The sequence below is a fragment of the Leiobunum rupestre genome, chromosome 7 (genome assembly GCF_980474605.1).
Source record: "Leiobunum rupestre chromosome 7, qqLeiRupe1.1.hap1, whole genome shotgun sequence".
Lineage (NCBI taxonomy): Eukaryota > Metazoa > Arthropoda > Arachnida > Opiliones > Sclerosomatidae > Leiobunum > Leiobunum rupestre.
The window spans coordinates 25,500,548-25,523,648 of NC_143390.1; the positions used below are offsets into that span (position 1 = coordinate 25,500,548).

Below are 23,101 nucleotides of genomic sequence, written 5' to 3' on the forward strand. Positions count from 1 at the left end.
TTTGAGTCATGATACTTTCCATAGCGCCTCCTGGTTTTTGAGGCGTCATGGAAGGTTGAACATTGAACTATTACCAATACTTTCCCGCGCAGAGGTAACTACAGGCCTACTTAATTTACCCTAGAGTCGGATGCGGGAAAATGTCAACCCTGGTGGGACACTGAAGTCTGTGACCCCTGCTGGGTTGTCTGCCATTTCATTGCCCGGGACACCACAAGAATGTTATTTTACCGTTATACCCGTCACAGAAGTCATGAATGAAAGTGATCAATGAGTCAGGAGACCGTCTTTGAAGCTCAGTAAAAAATATTGATAAAAGAGCCAGGTTGGGTTGTAAGTCTGTGCAGATGACAAGCCCGAAGAAGGAAAGGTAGCCTTTACGGAGGGAAACGGTGTTCGATGATTTGCTTGTCTAAAGCCCAGATTATGACCATAATATACGAATATTATCGCTTGAGTTATACACCCCTCAAACCGACGTAATGGCTCGCAGAATATTAATTCTCTACAAAGAAGATATGATAGCGTCGATGTGGAGTTTCCATTAGAGACTATCGTGATCCGGGGTGGGCAAGTTGTGGTTTTCGGCAATCGAGTCGGGTTTCCTAGTATCGGAATTTTTTTCGTCGAGTATCGAGTCTGGTAGAATTTTTATCGAGTCGGGTAAGCGAGTACTCGATTAAGCCAAAAAATTCCTTATTTGAGTAGTCGAGTAGTTAGGAAAAACGTTCGGGTACTCGATCGATTTTTTTTTCGGGTAATCGAGAAGTAAAGAAAAACGGCACGCTCCGAGTACTTAATTAACAAATTCGGCTTACTATCAAATATCAGTACTAGACTACTAGTGTAGTAAAAATAAAAAAAATTATATATACTAATTAACGATCTTAAACTTAATAATTCATAGGTAAGTTGAGTGATTAAATGTATTAAACATTTAAACTACTGAATTGAGTAACCTAAGCCTAACGGCGCCGAAACCACTATCCGAGCTCAAGGAAAAGAAAATCCCAAGTGTCAAAGTGACCCTCGGCCTCAATGCCAAACCGAAAGCTTAACACTAGTCGAACGAGCAATTTGAGAATCGCGCAGCCGCACTACGGAACGATTGTCGAATGTCGACTGTACTTTCTCTCAAGGTCATGGAAAGGGGGGTTAAACGGTTTTCACCATTCAATCATTTTTTCACTCCCTTCCTTTTTTAATATCTTTCAGTTACAAACCTGTTCAGTGATTTTAGTCTCACGTGACACGACGTCATCCATGCTTTTTCGCATAGAGAAAAAAACCCACACAAAATGGCGGCTATAGTCAAAGCTACAAAGTGAAATTACTCTATTCTAATATCATAATATGAGAGAGCGTCGCGTTGAAATTATGGCGGCGGAAACACAAAATAGTAAAATACTCGTCGAATAGTACCCGAACATGATGGGAAAAATAATAACCCGATGAATTCAGTAAGGCGGCTTATTCGGGTATTCAAGTACCCGAGTATCTAAATTTTCGATACTCGATAATCGACGAGTATTGCATTTTTCTTAATCGAGTTACGAGTTCAGGTACCCCACCTAAAAAATGTCGATGATGATAGCGTCGATTTGGAGTTTCCAATCATCTCTTGCTCCTCCAAGACAAAGGTAAGCGTCGATTTGGAGTTTCCAATCATCTCTTGTTCCTCCAAGACAAAGGTAAGTCGTTACCCTTGTTAAGTGTGCTGCGTAGTTTAAGCGATTGGTTAGCCAGGTTTTGTTGCAATTTTGAAAACCTTGTAGTGGTTGAAGGTTTAAGACCCAAGTAACGCCGTATGCCGTCAGGCAGTGATAGCCTTTAGATCTATTCGAAAACCAGATGGTTCAGGTGGGAGAATGTGATTGGTCTCTCAGAACCAGACTAGTCGGCCAAAAACCCATTTTTAGTAAATCTTCTCAAGTTTAGAAGCATTGAGATGTCTCTGTAGGAAGAGGCGGGACTTTTCTGGCTTCAATATAGGATGCTGCATCATAAATAGCGTGTTTCCACTTCTATGGCATAACACCATCCTCCCATCCTCAAGTGTCACTCAAAAGCTTTGTGAGGAAAAAAGCGGGAGTGTTTTTAATTAATGGATTTGAAACATTGTCTATCCTCAGGGAAGTAATAATATTAATTATCAGCTAGGTTAAAACCCAAGTCAACCAGCGACTGTTAATGCCTTTTAATCAGGTGGCCGGGTTTCAATGCAAGCCTTTCATGCGAGGCGAGCCAACAGCTTTCCACACTACCTATCCTCAACAAGTCATTAACCGATAGTGAGGGAACTTGCAGAGTTCCGCCTCTGAAAATAGGGTATTGTACCTTGTGGGAGGTTCCATTAAAATCAGTTCTGGAGTATATATAGGATTAGATGTGAGCACCAGCTGTGGATCTATATTGGCCCTGCGGAAAGAGGCAGACACTCCGCCACTTTGGCTTATCCATGATTACGTCCACTCCCTGGTGGGGCGCGTTTAATAGCTTTGGCCGGTTTCGAGCAAGAGTCCCACCACGGAGGCTGCTTAGAGCTGCTTTGGTTGTGGCGGATTGTCATTAAAAATAGTTATGTGGCGCTGCAGTGGATCTAGTCTATCGAAAACCCTTGCGTGCAGCTAGGAGCAACACTCACAGCACCCCACAGAAAGAGAACGCAACCCGTCAAAAGTCGTGCATTTTCTTGTGTACATTTTTCATTGGTTAGTGGCTTTAGCGCCTGCTGCCGTCGAAAGGGGAAAATTCGGAAAATGTCCCCCCCCCCTGCCCGTAAAACGTTCAGCGTAAAGGTTCGTCCAATGAAATTTGTACACAACACTGCGTTGGCGTGTTTACAGGCTAGCTGCGTTCTCCTTGCGTTTGTTGCTCCTGGCGTGCAGTATCCTTGTTTCTTACCACCTTTGCGTTTCTCGTAAGCAAAAAACGAGCCCAAAACGACGAGATATGGGAAAAGCAACAGGTTACTGCTACACTATTAGAAAGAAGTGTTCCCAACAAGTTGACTACGTGATGCTACTACCCTATACGAATTTAAATTCCATATCTGGATATGGTATGACTACTCACTTTCACTTAGCTTAAAGGCCGAGAACAGACATTCCATTTTCTCGTGCGCGAATTTTGACCCCCACATATCTGAACTTCTTAAGGAGTGACAGCTTGACCGACGGCTCAGACTGTTTTTGAATTGTACAATATCCAGAATTGTCCAAGCGGTCACTCAAGCTGTCAGAGCTGTCAATCAATTTGTCATAGATGTCAGTTAAAGGGGCTCCAAAGTTCGGTGGCAAAATGTGTGTAAAGTCAGTAAAGTGCGAAATTTACGGTTAACTCTGCCCGCCTCTGCCAAGGCCGAGTGAGGGGTTGGGGGGAAGGAAAAGCATGATCAATTTTCTTTTTTTTGCCACCGAACCTTGGAGCCCCCTTAAGCTGTCACTCGTCAAAACATCGAGTACAGGATTAGAGGGCTAGAAATTCGCCCTGTTCTCGGTCTTTAAGCCTAGATTGCAATATTACTATCAGGAAGTTCATCGAGTTAGTTTTACGCCAACTGAAAAAAAACAAATTTAATTACTTTTTTTTGGTACTACTTTACCGCGCCATCTATCTCAGATTTTCCAATTTCCCTTTTTCGAAGCGGAGTGATCGAGTCGTTACTTTTAAGAACCTATAATCAAAGATAATATAAACATAGATTTGAAAAACTGCCTCGCACTTACAAGCAGACTACCCTAGGTTGTTATCACTGATTTTGTTGAAACTCGGGGGAAGACTATGGTAATATGAAAATTTCCAAAGGGAAAAGTTACAACATTTTGGGCTTTAGTTTTCCTATGGCAACCGAAAATGTTTTTAACCTCTCCATTTAAAAAATCATTGGATTTTCTCGGTTACCCAAATTTTGTTAAAATTTAACCAAAATTGATCAATTTTACCCAAAATAGGTTAAATTAATCTTTTTGAGTAAGTTTTGAAAATCCCATGCTTTTTTAAATAAGAGTTTTTTGTTTTGAGATATCAAAAACATTTTCGGTTGCCATGAGAAAACTAAAGCGCATTGCAACTTTTCCCTTTGGAAATTTCCATTCTAACATAAGGTCTACCTTACCCCCGAGTTTCAACAAAATCGGTGATAACCACCTCGGGTAGTCTCTTCGTTAGTCAATAGCGGAACTCCGAAAATATTAGTTAAACAGTTGCCTTGGTAACCAATTGTAGATTAGACCACGGTTAACTTTGATAACACGCTACAAAAGAAGGGCCCCACTCAAATCTTCAATTTTTTTATAATATAAATATGATTATATTTCTAAAAATATATATATATATATATGCCATTTCATTTACTAACTTTATGCATTTAAAAACAAAATCTATGTTTAGTTAAGTAAATCTTTGATTTTCACTTAAAAAATAGAAACTATTTAACCATCTTATCACAAAAATTAACTAGTAGCTAACCATGTTAACAATAACAAAAGTATAGACTAGAATGACTGTCCTATAGCTAAATCTAGCAATTTAACCGAGTGTCGCGATTTGAAATGGGAAAAATATCAAAATGAAAGGATGATATAGGATTTTATAGGACGTCTGGGGGCCCTGACAAAGGGTGTACTTTTTACGAGCAAATAAAAAAAACCTTTAACGCTTCGTTACAAAATCGTCAGACAGAATCATAGATAAATATAAAGGTCTAGATAAATTTCGGGACGTCTAAACCTAACATAAAATACGGAATTGACACCTAGCAGACACCGAAAAGGCACGTGACCAAGAGCGCGAGCTCTCTTAGCATTTTAGTAAGTGCTTGACCTTTCCGCAGGCCGTAGTCTTTAGACACCATCTGTTGGTGACTTTTAGTATAATTTTTAAGCAGGGGTGGGTCTGAATAAAGGTTTACAGGTTTTTGGTGTATATAGCGGGGGCCTTCACACCAGGCGCGCAATTAAAAAACAAACAAAACAAAAAAGAAGAAAATTTTAAGCAGGAGACAATGGCTCTCGCGACGATAGCACGAGCTTTCTTACCGATAGATAGCGCCTTATAAGGATAGCCAGCATAGCCTGCAGAAATTACGCGTTTCTGCTAGCTGTCACCTCGGTATTCACTCCTTTTGAAATATTTTATCTAGACCTTTATATACGTTTCCTATATCTATGGTACTGAAATATTATAAAGCGCGCGCTCTAAGAAATAACGCTTTTAAACATGTATTATTTTATTCGCATTATATTATACACTCTTTTACGAAGTCGGCCATTTCATTACAGGCCTAATTTAAAATAGTACAGGAAAGGGCACCTGCACGTGCTCATCAGCTCGAGACGTCGCGTGCACTTGACCGCGTGAAGCGGCCTTCCATGCACTATTTGAAATCAGACCTGTAATAAGATGGCAGCTCTCACAAATAAGGATATAAAAGAGTGTATAGAATGAGCTATTCTATATTATCTTTGCTATAATTAGTTCCACGCATTAATACTTTGAAAAGGCCATTTTAGTGCATTTTTTATTTAAAAAAAGGTATGTTTATAATTTCCACTTGTAATTACAAATTTAATGACTAACCAAAAAAAATAACAAATACAAAATAGAACGCATAAACTAAAAGTAAAAAAACAAAAACAAAAACGGGAAGAATGACATATTGACTATCACGTGACCGCTTCTACATTAGACGTATCATTCTTTTGAAATTCTTCCTCGGAAATAGGGAAACAACCTATGATGGTGGGCACTTTAGGATCTTCCTGAGGCTCCAGAACATCTTCCGTTTGCGGGGAAGGTTCCATGTCGGCCGTTTCATTATCGTCCAACCGCATGACGTAGCACGGTTCACCGTCTGTACCGATCCAAACACTCGTGTTCGAATTGACGTTCTCGTTTAAACAGGGTACGCAGCCGTCATCGCGATCGTAAGAGCTTCGTTTAATGTCCGACCGATTCTTCGGAGATAAAGGAGGGCTAAGGGGACTTTCAAATTTCTTTTCGTTGGCTTTTTCGGTCTCAAGAGAATTAGTGAGCGATTTGGGCAGAGGTTGAATAGGTATAGGAGATACGATCCCTTTCGGAAGCGACGAAATTTGCGCGCTACCCGTATCAGATTTGAGTTTTTGCAATTCGACAACGGCTTTCGTTGGTTGCGCGGGAAAGAGTGAGCTCGAACCCGTAGAATTGTCGGCAGCGATGGGGACAGTGTTTGAAGCTAGAGAATTTGTAGTAGCAGGCAGTTGAGAATGTGGCACGAATGAAACACCAGAACCGATATTCGAGTTTATTTGCGAAAGATTCGTTTGTTGCGTCGTGTATTTTTTCTTCGTGATGTTGGAAAAATTGACTAGGTTTGGGTCGGGTAATGCTGATTTGGGTAGTTGAGGCGCTATTGTCCCGTATTGGTTAGTATTAGAGACATTACTAGTAGTTGTTCCGGTGACGGGTACGTCCAACTTTGGTAGAATAGAGACCGGGGTTCGTGGGTGGTAAATCTGCTGAGGTGCTGAAGGCTTGTCCGCTGGGTTGGCACATTGGTAAACGTACACCACGTTTCCGTTTTTCAGTTTGACGCGTCTAACTATGCAGGGTCCGAATAATTGCCACGCAGCTTGAGCGGCTGACCTCAGTTCTTGGTCGAGTCCCTGATCGGAAGGTTCAATTTGAGCAGATTCGACAATTCCTGAAATCATGGAGAGCTGCGTCGTCGAGAGCAACTTCAACTCTTTCGCTTTGCCTTTTCCATTCACTGAAAATATAAAAATGGCAGAACGTAAAAACCGACGATGTTCCATCGAAAGGAAACGTTTAAAGGTTACAGTACCTGGCTTTGGGTCAGAAAGAATCTTTTTGACTAACGTGGCGTCGTCATCGCCGGTTCCGTTCAACGTGATTCCCTGTGTTAAAGTTACGATACGCTATAATGTTAATGTGAAATTTGGGTCGAATAATTGAATTCGGAATAGTACCGCTAGAATGGCAATTTCAATCTGCCTTTCGCGAAACAATTTTTGTAAACATTGAGAACTCTATCATTTGTTGGTAGCGCCATCCGCTGTTAGCGGCGGGAACTATATCCCATACAATTGAATAAATAGTACTAGTGTACTTTGAAAGTGATAGATGGCGCCACCTGTATAATGATAGAGTTGATGGTTGAATGCGCTGACTCGAAATTTCAGAATTTGTTTTGCGAAACCACGGCTCCCGAACGCGCCTTTGTCATTCTAACGGTACTATTCCCAATTCAATGGGTCGAATTAAATTGCGTACTTTTATCGTGATATTGGGGGCCTTAGCACCCGAGTGGGCTTTGGAGTCGGATATTAAAGTTGCCAGAGCTTTGCTAGCGCCAAAGGTTCCGGAAAATACTGGAAGGCCAGAAATAAATGGAATATTCTGAGTTATACCTCGGATTTTATTAATAGGGTCTCGAGCCATACCTGGAGCGGGATTGGTGACGCTTCGGGGCATAGCTGGGGTGACATTTACAGCAGCCGATCTTGGAATGGACTGGGCAAGGATAGTACCACTCCAAGAACGTGGACAAGTGGCATTCGCTGGAACTTTGGCAGTCAATGGTAGCAGAGGGCGAAGGGGTTTTTGATTAAAACGGCAGATAGGTTCTGTTCTATTTAGAGCCATAAATTTTGGTTTTTTCGCGGGTGCATTGGGTGCGGACACACGGACTTCGACCTCTTCGTCCGAGCGCGCCAAAATATCGATGTCGTCTTCCAAAACCTCCAACTTATCAAGCTGCCCCACCTTACTCTTTTTCTTCGGACCCTCCTCGCTCTTCTTCAACAAAGAAATGGGTCGTCTAACGTTTTTGATGGTTTTGGTGGTGGAGCTAAAACTGTCTCGCGAAGAAGATGGGCTTCTGGGTATCACGGAAGGAACCTCCGCGATGTCGCGCTCATTTTTAGAGGAATAGTTGACTAGGTCTTCGTTCGGGGGTTTCGTGGCCACTGGATACAACATCAAGGGGACGCTGTCTGTTTGGTTGTCTATCAAAGCCCTTCCTTTCAACGGAATTTTCACCAGTTTCAAATCGCTGCTGGATTTCATAGCGGCTTTCGTGATTTCCAAAACGATAGGAACGACGAAATGGTGAGTCTGTATCCCGTGTTGTTCTTCGTAAAAACTCTTTCTGACAGCGTCACTGTAGACGCTATCGTTGATCCTACCGTAGAGAAGAAAGATGTCGTTCTTTCCTTCGTTAGCTTTGTTCAGAGTTAAGCCGACCGCGCAAAGTCCTAAGCTCATGTTATCTTTGGCTTTCGACGCGATGTTAGTGTTGGCCACTATGAGAGATTTCAAAACCGTGTTGCCCGACGTCACTTGACGGAAGGATTTGAGTATTAACGTTTTTTGTAGTTCTCGATTTTGTTTGTGTTTTTTGTTGGTATCCTTATTTCTCTTTTTTACCATAACGGTGACCTCTTCGTCACTTTTGTTCCCTTCCGGAGATGGTAACTCTATAATATCGTCGCTGGAAAGTGTTCGTCCTGGGCTCGAGTGAGCTACAGTCGGAGAGATAGATTCTTGAGTAGGGAAAGAGCCCGAACGAACGAGTTTCTTTTCTTGGCGCGCGAAGGAGTTCCGCGTTACTTTCGTTTTTCCCGGTTTACTTTTAGCTTGATTCGAGCTGTCGTCTCCGGAACTAGAATCGTCTAAAACAATGGCGTCATCGGAAATGATTTCTGGAGACTTGATCCACTCCTGTTCCTTCGTAAACGACGAATCTGCGGACACAGTTTCAGAGATTTCCGCCGTGGGTTTCTTGCGCTTAGGTAGTTCTGTCGGCCTAAAACAAGGATCGCCAGCATCGACGGAAAGCTGATCAATGGTGAGCGTCGAATCGAGGAGTCTTTTGGCTGGAGTTGCGATTCGCCCGCGACTGGTTTTTGTAAGTTCGACGTCAATAGAGCTGCCGTTACTTTCCCCTTGCAAAAGAGAAGAAGTATCAACGTCCATAAACCTCAAAGAGTTCTGTAGTTGAGCTAACCTGGAAACGTTCTTTTTATAAGGAAGGGCATTGCGCGGTGAGACTTTGGTTCCGTTGAGGCGACCGGCGGTGGGTTTATTCGCGTTTAGTTTAGGTAACCTGTTGAGCGATTGGCAGGCCGCCATCGCGTCCCATTCTGACAGCGCCGGGAAGGGTTGGTCTTCGAAAAGATTGGAGCGCTGGTAACGTCTCATAGCGTCTTCGTAAGGGTTAGCCCTCAACTCGGTTAGGAACTGGTAGAACTCTTTCTCTAGGACTTTATTCCTGGACCATACAGTTTGCGTGATAATTTCAAATTTCGGAAGATTGTCTTTCACGGGGCCTTCGTCGTTCGAATAAATGAACGAGTAATTGCGAATCTTTCTCTTCCCTTTCTTTTTTCGCGCAGCGAATTCGCTGTCCGAAATCACGTTGTTGATGACCCAAGACGAACGGTCGGGTGAATGCTTCAGCGAAATTCTGATGGGCTCTTCGACGTTATTAGAATCTTTCCAATTCGAGTCAGCGTTGAGCAAAGGCGATTTGTTACGTTTGCCCTTTCTAGCCCGCGTCGGTTGCTCGTAATTATTCAACAACTTCCATGATAATTTCTTTTCCCGTTTCGTCCTCTCGGGGCTGATTTGGACGTTCTTGTCCGATATTGAATTCTCTTTGCTCGATTCTTCGCAAATTGGTTCCCGCTTTACGTTTACGCAGGCTGGTAATTGCTCTTTCTCATCTAGACATTTCTTTCCATTCGCGTCTTTCTCAAAATCGGGCTTATCGCGCTTCCGGGTCACGTCGTAGCTCTTCAAATGAAACTTTAGATCGCTCTCTTCGCTTTGCTTCAATTCGGTATCCACGAATGGTTCGACTTGGTCAGAATCGCTGTCTTCGTCGTCCAGCCAAACAATTTTGTTCCCCAATTCCGTCACCACGACATCCATTTTAGTTTTCTCCGCTTCTTTTCTTTCGCTCTCCCTTTTGGCTTCGACTTCGCGGCGACTGTTTAGACTATCCAGTAATTCCTTTCTCTTCCGTTGTCTTTCCATTAGCTTCTTCCAAGGCGGTACGTAGTCATCTTTCTTCAGGGTTCCGACCGCCAGTATCGGGCTGTCTTTCTCGATCACTTTGACGTTTGGATTGTACTGAGAAAGCAGACCGATATTGAGCTCGCTCTTTTGTCCCAGAAACTCTTCGAGGCCTTTGCTCTGGAAAGCCGATTCGCTATTGGCGGCTTTAAATTCCACTTTGGAGAGTACCAGGTGACTCTGGAGCGTATCTTGATCCACGTCGTTTTTGGCTTTTGTCTTGTCTTCGTTGGCGTCGTCGAATACGATCTCGGCCTCGTCGCACGTGCCCATCGCGGGATTATAGAAATCGTCCTTCTCGTTCCAAGAGTCGTAGAAATCTCTCGGTGAACGTGAATTGTCTTCGGCTGGCATGCTGGCGTATTCGTTACAATCTCCGAACAACTTTTTACGCCAACCCTTGATTTGCGTAATGTCTCTGGTTTTGGTGGGGATAATTAACTGTTTAAAGTCGTCGCTAAACGACGAATCTCGCGAATTTTCAGAGCCCCAATCTGAAAAGAACGTATCGTAAGAGGAATGGAAACAAGAATACTTCCGAACGTCCGGTTCATGCAAGAAACTCAGGAATTTCACACCATCGATAACATCAACTTCCGGTTCATCTTTGTCCTCTTTGGCTACTCCGTCGTTAGCCAAGTTGTTTAAGAAGACTGAAGCTTCTTCCGCCAAGGAGTCGTCGTACGAGCATCCTTCGTAAGCCTCGGGCCACTCGCTACGTCGAGCGGTGTTCTTTTTCTTGACGGCAGCGTGGTTCTTGAGCTGTATTTTCGATTTGCTACCACCAACAACGTTCAATCTCCTCGGCGGCGGCGATACTATTAAGCCTTTGCAGTAATCGTTGGGTAAGCGATCTAATACGACCACGGGATTCAAATCCGCCGATGGCGAAACTATCTTTCTTTGTACTTTCGACTTCTTGTCTACGTGACGTTTATAAGACTTTTCGTGGTCTTTCAATTTAGAGTTTTTCTCTTTTGACATAACTTTCGGCGAAATTTGTAACATTCTACGCATTTACAAAAATGCAAATCTTAACTAATCGGCTTACATGATTCGTCAACGTGTACGCAAAGGCCCGTGCTGAAAAAAAGACAAATCAATTTGTTTACCCAATCACCTCTGACAACGGTTAACAATGACTGATACAGCTTTCAAGTAAGTTACAAGCCAATTCTAGTAGGAGACTAGTGTAATGAGATCGTCTAAAACTCAGTTTCTTAGTGTACCGTAGGTAATTTACCTAAAGGCCATGGCCTAGGGGTTGATAGCTAAGGTGCTAACACAAATTCTCATATATCACAAATAAAATCACTGAAAGACTTACCAAATTATCCAATGAGGTTAACAGATTAATAATTTCCAAACAGAACTGTTCTACTCAATCAGTTGTAGTTTATTTGTGTAAACACATTATAGTGACCTATGCGCCTATCATTTTCATGAATTTAGTGCTACGTACCAAAAACCTTTAATATCACCTATAGAAAGTAGCCTGGCGAATTAATGAACTAGAAAGTTTAAAGTTATAAAAAAATAAAAATCTATAATAAGTATTAATAATAGGAAGTACCGTATTGCATAACGGTGTAAGTATATAGATATATTTTGTCATTAAGATTAGCATGAAATAGTGAGTGGAGTTAGATAAATCTAATTGCAAAGTTCAACCAGACTGGAGCTGTCCTGACTAAAAGGATACGCCTATAATGTCCATTCTAAGCAAGATTAACATCAAACGATCCAGTTGTTATTTATAAAAGTATCTGGGGGTTCAGTTATCAAGGTATACAACTGACATCACTAAGCCTTGGCAAAAATCTTTCTTCGTGTAAAAAGCTTTACTTAGTAATGTTCTATTCTTCTTAATGATAGGTCTATAATTATATGGGACTCTATACTATAAACGCAGTGATATAAAATTTCGGTATGAACAGGTACCGGCTATTTATTAAAAATTTAACTCAAAATTCTTACCGAGTTTTACTTCAAATAAAAATGGCGTCCAAAAACGGCGTGTGCACTCTTGAGTATAATTATACAGCCAAGGCTACGTCGTACCAAATACATTTCACTTTTCGCACATTATAGCTCCTTGGTTTAAAATTAATATCGCGTTTATCACAAAAACCGTGGGCTTTTAATAATTTACGTTATTGTTATAAAACTACCACATTAAATTTCCAATATTAAAGGTTGGTCAAGCTTTTTCGGGTACAGACGCTGCTGCTTCAGCCATTGTCAATGATTTTGGGCGCGCGTCTAAAAAGACTGAAATCATCGTTTCGTGTTTTTCGGGCCTTGGACTTTTTCTTCAGACTTCGGTGCCAGCAGAAGAGCGGAGTTAGTTTTTCGATCTACGGTTCGATTTAGTGGGTTATCATTACAATTGCTTATTAATATTATGGAATTCGTGAAACAACGTACCTTTACTACTTGTTTTAATTACGGTTAGTTAAAATTTATGGGGCTCTGACGTCTTTACTAGAAACCATGGCATGGGTTTTGGTAAGTAGGCCTACTGCCTATTCTAGTTACTCTAGTATAGTAATTCAAGGAATTGATAATGCAAGTATGAAAGTTCTTTAACATTTATTTGAAATTCTACATAAATTATGGGCCGTGTAGAAAAAATAGAAAGAGAAATGCACCTTAATTTGATTAAAAGCGAAGTACTTATTGTATTAAGAGTGTTACGAATTATGGATTTTTCTCAAGTATAAACATTCATAATCCCAAAGACGATGTATAGTAAGGACTTATAAATGACCCTTACGTCACTAACAGATATAAGACAAAGGCCCATGATGCACGGTATATTTCAAAATTTCAATGTTATTTAATTAGACCAAGTACCTTTTTCGTTTCAAATACGATGTATTATATAACAAAAACATAGTAATTAAAAAATATCAACAAAATTATAAGTCGATTACTTATTTTATAGATACGAAATTTTATTAAACAAGCATAGGCTTAATGAGACTGCTTGCGTAGTGCTGCCAGATTTACTTTCGGCTAAAATGCTTTTGGAAATAGCCGAAAAAGCTAATAAATTATTTGTAAAATGTAACAAAAATGAACAATTTAATTTTTCATAGTGATAAGAAACCGAAAAAAGGTTAAGTGTGGATCATTAGTTGATGAAGTTATAATACAAATTTAGGTAAATAAATTATAAGCCGTTCTAGAGTTTAGTAATATTCAAAAGAAGCCATTTTTGTTTTGCAAAAAGCGGCCCGATTTGATGATAATATTTTAAACCAATCTAAAACGTCTGTCCGCCATTTTGACACCATTTTTAGGTCTTTGCGCAAGAAGCGGCACATTTTTAGCCATCCCACAAGGCAAAGAGGAGGCGCTTGATTTAGTGTTTATATCGTGATGGGGGAGCTATGATGGAAATTGGTGAGCTCATTTGATGTGACAGTTTAGGTAGTAAAATTAATTCGAATTTTCATGTAAATGATTTTGCTATACCCAGATTTATATATCTAATTCAGTATAAAGTTTTCAATTTGATCGAAAACGTAGTTTTGATCAGAGACGTGTAGGCTAATCTTTGGGGCCTAAATGAACGCTTATATTCGCTTTCTTGGGAGGGAGGTCCAAATCCTGAGGGAACCAATGGCATTGGTCATAAATTAATTTTATATAAAATGCCAGCCGCGTTGCTTAATGTACATCCACAAGGAATAGATTGTGGCCTATTTAGTTTCTCGACGTAGGAAATGCGAAATATTTCGCGTTACAAACCTGATAATAAACAAACATTAAATTATATAATTGTATACTTATGATAAAATGTTTCATTTTATACTTTTATAAAACTCCTACCTTCAATCACTTTCCGTCACAACATGTAAATTATTTATGTAAAGATTGTCAGTAACAACCATTATTATTTTTTAATACTAAAGATCTTTCCCTTTAAAACTATGTATTCATGTATTAGAATAGGTAATTTTCAGTTTCAATAGGTGTGTGTTATGACCTTGATATGGCTAATAATGAAAACTTTATCTCGAAGAGTAATGGTTTGTATACTGATCATATAGAATCTTCTCAAAAGAATCCTACAAACCCTATTCTCTTCACTATTAATGGAGATAATTGGCCCTCTGATGATTCGAATGATTCAGACTTTGTAGTTCAAAGTGTCAAATCAAAAATGGCCCAGAGAAACAGGTATGGAATAGTAATTTAGTTTATAGTATTTTACATTGGATTTAAACGAGCCTTGATTGTTAGATTGGATGACTCTGCCATTGAAGGTGATAGTAGTGGATACGAAGAAAAATCTGACGTCTCTCAATGTTTTCCCTCTGATGGGCAAGAAAGTCAGGATAGTGGCACTGAAGTGAAGACAGATAAATTTGTCATTGAGGCAAAAAATGAAGAGAAATCTGAAGGCCCTCTTGTTAACAATACACTCAAAAGCCATTCTAAGGTAAAATGAGTTTATAATGGGTTTCATTTGCAGAATGAAACGTCATACTATTTGTAATTCTTTAAGGGTGGTAGTCATCAAAATTGGGTGATAAGTGTTCCAAACGGAGTACAAACGGAAAAGGGTATTATGACAATTAAGTTTAAGCTTGGTGAAAAAATCCACTCTAAAAGAGGAAGAAAAAGAAAGAATCCTGAAATTCCCTCTGTAATGAAGGTATGAAATTTCTTAAATAATTCAAAGAAAATAATGAATGTTTATATTTGGTTCTTTATTGTTAAAGGAAAAACCCAAAAAGGTCAAAGTTAAAAAGGAAAAAAGAGTTCCTAAAGAGAGGAAAAAGAAAGGGAAATCAGTTTCTTTTAAAGAATCAGAGTCAAAGAGTGACGATAACTCTCCGAAAATAGAATATGATGAAAGGTGGGGTAATTTGCTACCTGAGAATGTCCTGCTTAAAATATTCAAAATATGTATTCGGCGAGAGGGAGCTTTACCATTTATTAAAAGGTATCAACACCTATAATGTTTCTGATGAGGTTTGATTACTTATCTAACCATTTCGCATTTCAGAGTTTCAAAAGTCTGTAAACTCTGGAAAAACGTTGCCAATAGTTCAAGTTTGTGGTTTAAGGTTGATTTCTCTGCAAGTCACTGTAACAAACTGAATATGAACGAATTAACTCTTAAAAAACTATGTGAAGAGTATATGTCCAAAACTGAAGATCTGAATCTATCTGGTTGGGAGAAAACTCTCACGGCTTTTGGAATGAAGGTACATTCATCATTTTTACGACAGAGAAAGCCCTTAACAAATATTTGTTTTTCTCTCTTTTTATAAATAGGCTATTGCTGAAAACTGCCCTAAATTATCGTCAATTAATTTAAATCACTGTTCCAAAGTAACTAGTGATTCCATCCGGCAATTGGTGGATTCTTGTTCAAATTTGAGCAAAATTGACCTATCAGCGGCTGCGCAAGTATGAATTGGTTTTTAATTTTCTTGTTATCAGTTTAAATTTGTAAGAGATTATTATGATATTTCATAGCACTCTTCTGTAACAAGCCCTTTGTCCAACTCCTGCTTAAAATATCTTTGTGAAAAACGTGGCCATCAACTGACGCATTTGGTGTTAGCAGAAAACAATGTCAATAATTTTTTGCCGGTTTTCAAAAGCATCTCTGTACGTTTAAGTAGTTTTTGTTTGTTTTTGCTGTTTTGTTATTGACCGTTTACCTTCCAAGGAATTGTGTCCAAATTTAAGAGTTTTGGATGTGTCAAACTTGCAGTCTAATAGCTCGCTAGTACTACCTGTTGAACAATTGCAAGAAGGTTGTCCAAAACTCAATGTTCTTCGCCTTGCCAATAGTAATATTGCCTTAGCGCCATCGTCTTTAACAGCACAGGTTAAATATTATACAGAAAATTTTCAGTTTGGGAAATTGGTTCAAGCGTTAAGATGCTTTTTGTGGTTTAGGCCAAAGCACCTGGATTTCCTGAATTAGAAGAATTAAGTATAGCCGTTACCAAAGTGTATAGCTCTTGGCTTGGCAACAATGATCTAGAACGGTACAATTTTATACATAGCACTTGGAAAATATTTAATAAATGTATATAATTTTACAGACTTGTGAAAACGTCTCATAAGCTAAAACTTCTGGATGTCAGAGGGTGCAGAAGTATTTCCGCTTCTAGTTTAGTCAAAGTACCAGCCTGGGATATAGAACATCTTCATTTATCTCAGTGCGCCGCAACTAAAACCACGGACTTGGAACTTGTTCTTAAAAAAGTCAGAGCAATTTTTTTTTTAATTCTTGTTAGAGTAACTAGACGTCTAACACCCTCCAATATTGAAACTTTTCCTTATCAGTGGAATCGTAGTTTGAAAGAAGTTGATCTTTCGTGGGCAAATAATGCTGATGCTATCGACCAAGGTGTTATATCTCTCAGCAACACTGAAGGAGAGTCCAAATTAGAAATTTTAGATGTCTGTGGGTCAGCCATTACCCTAATCAGTGTTAGAAGTGCCCTGGAAAAGTGTAAACTTTTACACACTCTGAATCTACAATCGTGTAGAGCGTTACCCAGAGGAATTAAACGGTTATATGTTGGTGATGATCTGGATAGGTTAAGAGAAGAACTCATAGAGGGTAAGTTTGATGATAACGCAGCTAGTGTTGCCCAAAGTGAAAACTGAAATTGACCGGTCAAACGAATATTTATGGTGAAATTTTAAATATGCCATTATGGATTATATTAAATAATGGTAATATATATATATAAAGGTTTTAAGATGTTGGTATGACTTTTTCGAATGGGGTCAATCATTCCAGAAAACTAAAAAGCTTTGAATCAGCTAACTAGTAGGAATGGATGAATTTGTTTCGGATATAAAACAGTGTATTTTAATACTGTTCATCGGGAAGGCTGGAAAATGGGCATTATTTTTAGACATTTTCAGCCAGAAGTTGATAATTATAATTACCAAAAGAACAGAATATCATCTTTAAAGTGTTTAAACGGAATTGTGTCGGACAAATCACTGCCTGTTCAACTTATACTGAATTTTTTTAAATATTCTGGCCTCGGAACATTTTGAAAATGTCATTTTGCAGTTGCGCCTCGGCTTACCAGGATAGTTTCCAAAAATGTATTTTCATCTATCATGGAGTCGAATGCCACCTAATGGTCTGGCTTGTGCCCTTTACTTTATCACATTCTTTGAATGAATTGTTGGGTCATCTTTTATTTACCTAAACAATGATGAAATTGAAGCTAGGGCCATCATTCCTTAAATGATTTTCTCTCAAAACATTTGACTATTTGTTTAAAAGAGTACAATATTGTATAAAATAGAGCACTACATTATAGTGATGCACAAAGCCATTTTGCAGAGTATTTATTATAAGGCTTTTATATTGAGAAAAAAGTTTCAAAGATTGAAGAAAAATTTATTTTACCCCTTGCCATTCAAATGGTAACGTTTATTAAGTTATTTTAAGTTTTGGAGGTTTTTGGGTTTTTGAAAAAAAATTATATTTCAATACCTAATGGAATACCCCATACACGCATTTATTACGATGTTGAAACAATAACACAGTTTTTAAATGTTTTTATTGAATAATATAAAATAATTTTTAATCTCTATATATAAATATATATATATATAGAAATAATTATAAATGAACAAAAGGTTGTTAGTAATAAACAACAGCTAAAATCTATAGTTGGAAGGAAAATATTTTTAAAAGATTCTTGTCTCAAAATTTTTTTTAGAAGTGTAATTTTTTCTTTTATCAGAAATTGGTTCTGTAAGTTTCTAATGCTTATTTTACACTGGTACAAAAGTTTTGTGGTGTTAAAAATCTGAGTTGATTAAATCAGAGGCATGGAGCTAACCCAATGTTTGGGTTGAAGTTTACTGGGAAACCCCTTTAACAAAGTTACACCTAGCTTTTACCCTTGGCTTTATGACAGCTTATTTAATAGCCAGTATGACGTACAACAAATTATTCACAGTCGTGTCCTTTTTCCATTGAAATATATTTTATCCGCAACTATAAAATGTAAAATGTGTAATTTTTAGAGCAGTTTCCCAAATAAGTACAAAATTAACCATTTTTATTTCGCAATTTTTTGAGATTCATAAAAAAGCTTCTTTTGAATGTTGATTTAAATATACGCCAGTATTTTATCATAAGCTTCACATACTTTTCTACGGTTCTACCCCTTTCTTTAAATGTGGTTGGTGTTCAATATTATTAACTCTCTCAAAGCAGTTATAAGTGTGAAAGATATAATCAGAGTATAAAACACAACACAAAAGTTTGTATTTGATAAGTGATAAATATTAAATCACTGGATTAAATACAACTAAAAGTAAAAAATGGACCAAATTTGTGTTATTATAATAATGAAAGTTTGGTCATTTGAGCCTTAAAAACAATTTGATCTCATTTCTTTCATTTATACTGCATGGCTTAAATAGAACACCAATTTCTTGTAAATATTTTTCCACTCATTTCTAATCATTACATCATTTATCGAAGCTATATGAATGCACAGTATATTGTAATAAGGGTGCCTCAATTTAATTATAGGGTTGTATTGTTCTTTTCTTGGTTGTGAGTGTAAAACAATTTGGAGAACAATCAACATTGAAAGGCCTTCAAAACTATCCTATAAGTTTCAGCTCTAGTGTCGAAGTCCATAATCTTTTATTGGAAAATTTTTGCCTTTTTTTTCTTAATTCAAATAACTTCTATAGATAAAATGCTTAATTCTTCTGACTTTCAATTCTTGTCACATAATTTGTACCATTTTTGACAACTGAAAATTTATGCTAATTAACTTATTATATTGTTGAAGTCTGACAAGAACCTTTGAAAACATAGGTTTACAGTGACAAGTAGGCCTAAATTGTGGGATAGTTTAATTGAACCATGTACCAGTTAAGCGTATTCATATTACTTGCAATAAATATTTGTTGAATTTTCTTAAATTAAATAATTTTTTCTTTTAGTTAATAAAGTCTTTAATGCAACACAATTTAATATAACTATTTCTTTGACTTTTCTGTCTCTTCTTCAGTGTCACCCTCTTCTGAATCATCATTTTCATCTTCTGAATCATCATTTTCACTATCATCATCCTCAGATTCACTCTCAGTTTCCTTATGACCTGAATGTGTAAAATTAGGTAAGAAGCTGTTCATCCTATATTACAGGGATATATGAAAACAATCCAGGGCTAAAAATTCAACATTTGCTATTAGCCCTAGATCTCCACACCTTGTGACTAAAAACAGGGTTATTCAAATTTAGGAGGTTAGATAATAGAAGCTTCTGGATGGCCCACAGTTATGTCAAGCTTGCTTTCCCCAATGATCCCCTTCTTTATAATTTTTGTAAAAACCAAATAAATATTTTCAGTAAATTTATGCTTGAGTTATAAAAGTAAATTAATTTCCCCCACCATTGTTTTCTTTATTTTTTCACAAGCCTCTATTTAACTGTGATACAGGGCACTGTTGACAAAAAACATAAAATCCCCCTCATTAACCCATATAGAAGGGAAGAAAGTCCAGATTTAATGTGGGACACCACATCTAAATTTTGAATAACCGTGTTTAAGCTTTTAATGGTGCTTCCGATAAACATTGGGAGCACCACTTGGACCATATCACCAGAGGCTTCTTGAAATTGATAATAGGACATATATCCAGAAGAATTTCCATCGTCATCCTCATCGTCATCGTCCTTATATTTTTGCCTTCCATAATCATGCCTTCGGGTTGACATACTTAAGTCTTTAGTTTCATGTGTTTCATATCCACATTTGGGACAGTTGATTGGTTGATTCCTATCGTATTTAATTCCTTTCCGTCTAACATGATCATCGCAGAAACACGTCTAATAATGATAGTATTATAACAAATTTGATTTACATAACAAATTAGATTTTTCTTGTTACTTTGCATCTCAAGCAGGAATACTGTCCAAGTTTATTGCATGACTGACCTAAAAAATGTCAATCTATTAGAATATAGCTGAAATTTCAATTGTAAAAATTGAAATGCTTACATTTCATAGTTTCATTTTCTAAAACTTGACAGCTAGCTTGGTGTTCAAATTGATCATCTTCACACAGCTTATTTAGACAAAAAGAACACTCAAAGACTCTACCACCTAAAAACATTAATTTAATTGGTAATGTGAAATTTAAATAACATAAGAAAAGCTGAGTTATAGTTCTACCAAAATCCCAAACATGTCTTTCACATTCGACACAAGTAGCATCCACCAATACGCATGAACAGGCATGAGTTGTTAAACACTTTTTGTCGTGGCATACCCAAGCTTCACAAAAGTCACATATGGCTCCAACCATTGCAAGGCCAGTTGTATAAACTCCTGCATGCCTTACCTAAAACATTTTTTTGGAATAAGAAAACAAAGTAAACAATCGATAGTAGGGTGTGGAAAAGAGACAAAAAAGGAATCAAGACTCTTGAGATTTTAGGACACTTAGGTCAGTAGGATACCTTCAAGAAGTCCAACCTCCTTTTTTGACTGCTGCTTCACTTAGGACTTACAACACATTCCCCTGACTTCATCATACATTTGGTTCTCCCTTAAAGAAGTAAAAATATTTTAATAAAAGAAACAAACATTATCTAGAATTTAAAAAAAAATTACCACATTCAGCACACATGGGTAGTTTTTGTAAGGAATTACAAAAATAACAAAATGCCCTATTTTTCTGCTTTCTGATATAGAAAATGTGTTTAGAAATTCAATAATATATAAAACTAAAATTTCATATTTTCTCAAACCTTGAGCAGATATCACACTCCATACTAGCGTTACAAGGATACTCTGGAAGCGACTTTGTCCTCGACTCTCGTATATCCTTTTGCCTCTATTTATTGTAATTAAAACATATTTATTTAATGATACAACTTTCTCTAAAACTGGAGTGGTTTATTTGTAGACATGCATGAAAATATACGTACAAACAGAGCAATAATGTTGGTAATAGAATTCAAATGAAAATAAGCAAAAGAGACAGTAAAATCACAGAAAACAGATGGGTAATCCGTTAGAAGGTGCTCTAATAGTGTGGAGTAGAATTTAGAAAAGCCTTTTAGAATAACAATAATTTGGAATAGTCATTTTTTTGAGAGTTCAAGATAGCAGCCCTTAATTCGAGGTGAAGTAATCAGGAAACTTTTGCAATTGACAAAGATTGATTATTACAAATACTTCAAATGGATAGTGATTTTAATCTAATTTATTTGCTAGTTTAGAAAACTGATTATGGGCATTTTGAAGAGTAAGCAGGACAGTCGAAAATTGTGCGGTCCAATTTAGGAAAGTGTAATGACAAACAAGCGGTGGACAAGAGCGTCATAGAAATTTTATTCAAGCTTTATAGCTCTAAAATTTTGACAACAATACCAGCAACAGAACTGACACAGCTTTTAATCTTATTAGTATGTGAGCAAACATTGAACCCAGTTCCTGCTCCAAGATATTTGAAGCAGGTGCAGTGCTATTAATTTTATAGACAAAATACCGGTTCCTAAAATAAATTTGTTTGTTCCATTTTAGTTGGCGAGGTAGGGCATTGCGGTCTTACAGCTCCGTGTGACAAATTAAGGATTTGGAAATATAGAGTACATTTATATAATAATCAAACTGAGAAGTGTTTTCTAAAAGAGACTTAAACTAGACAATACTAGTAGCTCCAGTTTTTGAGTCAGGAAGTGAGTGCCAAGAGACAGAAGGGCGGTAAAAAAATTATAACTTTTTAACATCTGTTTTTCAATGGTCAAGGGCAATCTTCTAGGAACTAGTGAACTAGTATAATGTCTGGTTAGGGGTGTTTGGAGTCTTGTAGAGATTTACCAGGTCAAGAAACAAGGGTGACGGTATCACTGGTTGTCTTAATCTGGAAAAATGTCTGGTTACGGGTGTTTGGAGTCTTGTAGAGATTTATCACGTCAAGAAACAAACGGCAGTCGGCTAAAGAGGGTCATTTAAGCCTAGCCAGTCTCTCCTCACAGGGGGGATTTCATAATGGGAAAATAACCTTTGAAGCAAGCACCTGAGCACCATCTAACCATACTATGATTACTTCATAATGGGGGTTCCACACTGAGCTAGCATATTTAAGAAGTGGGCAAACATAGCAATTATTCAGATGGGTTATAATATCAGTGGGAACACCTGAGAAATTAGTAAGAAGGTCAGAAAGCTATTCATTTACACATTAACAGGATTTAATAATGTGATTGTGAAATAGTAGACCATGTTCCTAGGTCTCTATATTCTATAACACTGGAAACATTTGCGTCAAACGAAAAGTAGGGAGATTCGGAATATATTGGCATTTATGATAATACCTGTTTCTGTTTCTCTGCCTTTTTACGTTGGCCAGTTTTCTTTTTAGGCATTTTGGGTGTTAAAAAAAACACGTGCGTACTTTTCAAAACCAGAAAGTATAACAATCCACAGAACTGTTCGCGCGGTGCATACGTTGTTATCACCGCTTCGCGTATGGATTCCAGGGCTTCCACATTTGATATCTAAAATTTCCCTCACGATAATCTCATCAAACGAAAAATCACTTTTTCCCCGTTTTTTACTTAGAAATTCCCTTGCTATATTTTGAAGCTTTTAATACTAATTTATATGGATATTCAGTTTAATATAAGGTTTTATTTAATACAAATTTACTTACATTTTAATAAGTTTGCCTAAATATATATTCTCAAAAGTCGCAAATGGATATTTAGATCGTTACTTTCATTACTAGGAACGTATTGAAATTTGAAAGTATTTTTTACATCTATCCTATAACTCATAACATAAACATGGACTAAATATACAATTAGAGAAGACTAGAAAATTTAATATTATCCGAAAAGCTAAAAATTCCCTTTCTTCCCGTGCAAAGAAGACTTTTCCCGTTTTCCCTCTTAAATTACATAATTCCCTTTTAGCGTTTAGGAAGGTTGAAAAATCCCGGAAAAGGGAAAAATTCCCCGCATGTGGAAGCACTGATGGATT

At 37.7% G+C, this 23,101-nt stretch overlaps 3 protein-coding genes across 9 annotated transcripts; 1 reads left to right on the top strand and 2 right to left on the bottom strand.

The window, feature by feature from the left end:
* Nucleotides 1-5,514: 5,514 nt before the first annotated feature.
* On the bottom strand, nt 5,515-12,760 carry LOC149935377 (uncharacterized). 4 transcript variants are annotated; one of them, XM_090152850.1, is made up of 7 exons: nt 12,508-12,760; nt 12,058-12,437; nt 10,659-11,163; nt 7,446-10,574; nt 7,276-7,373; nt 6,827-6,899; nt 5,515-6,751 (listed from the first exon to the last, which is right to left on the bottom strand). In XM_090152850.1, exons 3-7 carry the CDS (start codon nt 11,095-11,097, stop codon nt 5,667-5,669), a joined length of 4,824 nt encoding a protein of 1,607 aa, XP_090008976.1. In that variant the 5' UTR covers nt 11,098-11,163; nt 12,058-12,437; nt 12,508-12,760; the 3' UTR covers nt 5,515-5,666. The 4 variants fall into 4 exon arrangements, with proteins under 4 accessions (XP_090008976.1, XP_090008975.1, XP_090008973.1 ...); XM_090152849.1 differs by adding an exon at nt 11,408-11,561 and having other exon boundaries at nt 7,446-11,163; XM_090152847.1 differs by having other exon boundaries at nt 7,446-11,163.
* A 625-nt stretch (nt 12,761-13,385) lies between these two features.
* On the top strand, nt 13,386-19,037 carry Fbl6 (F-box and leucine-rich repeat protein 6). 3 transcript variants are annotated; one of them, XM_090152851.1, is made up of 12 exons: nt 13,386-13,488; nt 14,139-14,268; nt 14,332-14,530; nt 14,597-14,746; nt 14,814-15,037; nt 15,101-15,302; nt 15,373-15,507; nt 15,577-15,711; nt 15,773-15,934; nt 16,006-16,097; nt 16,155-16,317; nt 16,399-19,037. In XM_090152851.1, the coding sequence occupies exons 1-12, from the start codon at nt 13,476-13,478 to the stop codon at nt 16,723-16,725; spliced, it is 1,932 nt and encodes a 643-aa protein (XP_090008977.1). In that variant the 5' UTR covers nt 13,386-13,475; the 3' UTR covers nt 16,726-19,037. The 3 variants fall into 3 exon arrangements, with proteins under 3 accessions (XP_090008977.1, XP_090008978.1, XP_090008979.1); XM_090152852.1 differs by lacking the exon at nt 13,386-13,488 and adding an exon at nt 13,528-13,804; XM_090152853.1 differs by lacking the exon at nt 13,386-13,488 and adding an exon at nt 14,040-14,060.
* On the bottom strand, nt 18,999-22,554 carry Noa36 (zinc finger protein 330 homolog Noa36). 2 transcript variants are annotated; one of them, XM_090152855.1, is made up of 9 exons: nt 22,435-22,554; nt 20,863-20,948; nt 20,726-20,796; nt 20,623-20,660; nt 20,285-20,453; nt 20,111-20,215; nt 20,001-20,047; nt 19,714-19,939; nt 18,999-19,208 (listed from the first exon to the last, which is right to left on the bottom strand). In XM_090152855.1, the coding sequence occupies exons 1-9, from the start codon at nt 22,483-22,485 to the stop codon at nt 19,087-19,089; spliced, it is 915 nt and encodes a 304-aa protein (XP_090008981.1). In that variant the 5' UTR covers nt 22,486-22,554; the 3' UTR covers nt 18,999-19,086. The 2 variants fall into 2 exon arrangements, with proteins under 2 accessions (XP_090008981.1, XP_090008982.1); XM_090152856.1 differs by lacking the exon at nt 22,435-22,554 and adding an exon at nt 21,729-21,858.
* Between the last annotated feature and the right edge of the window lie 547 nt (nt 22,555-23,101).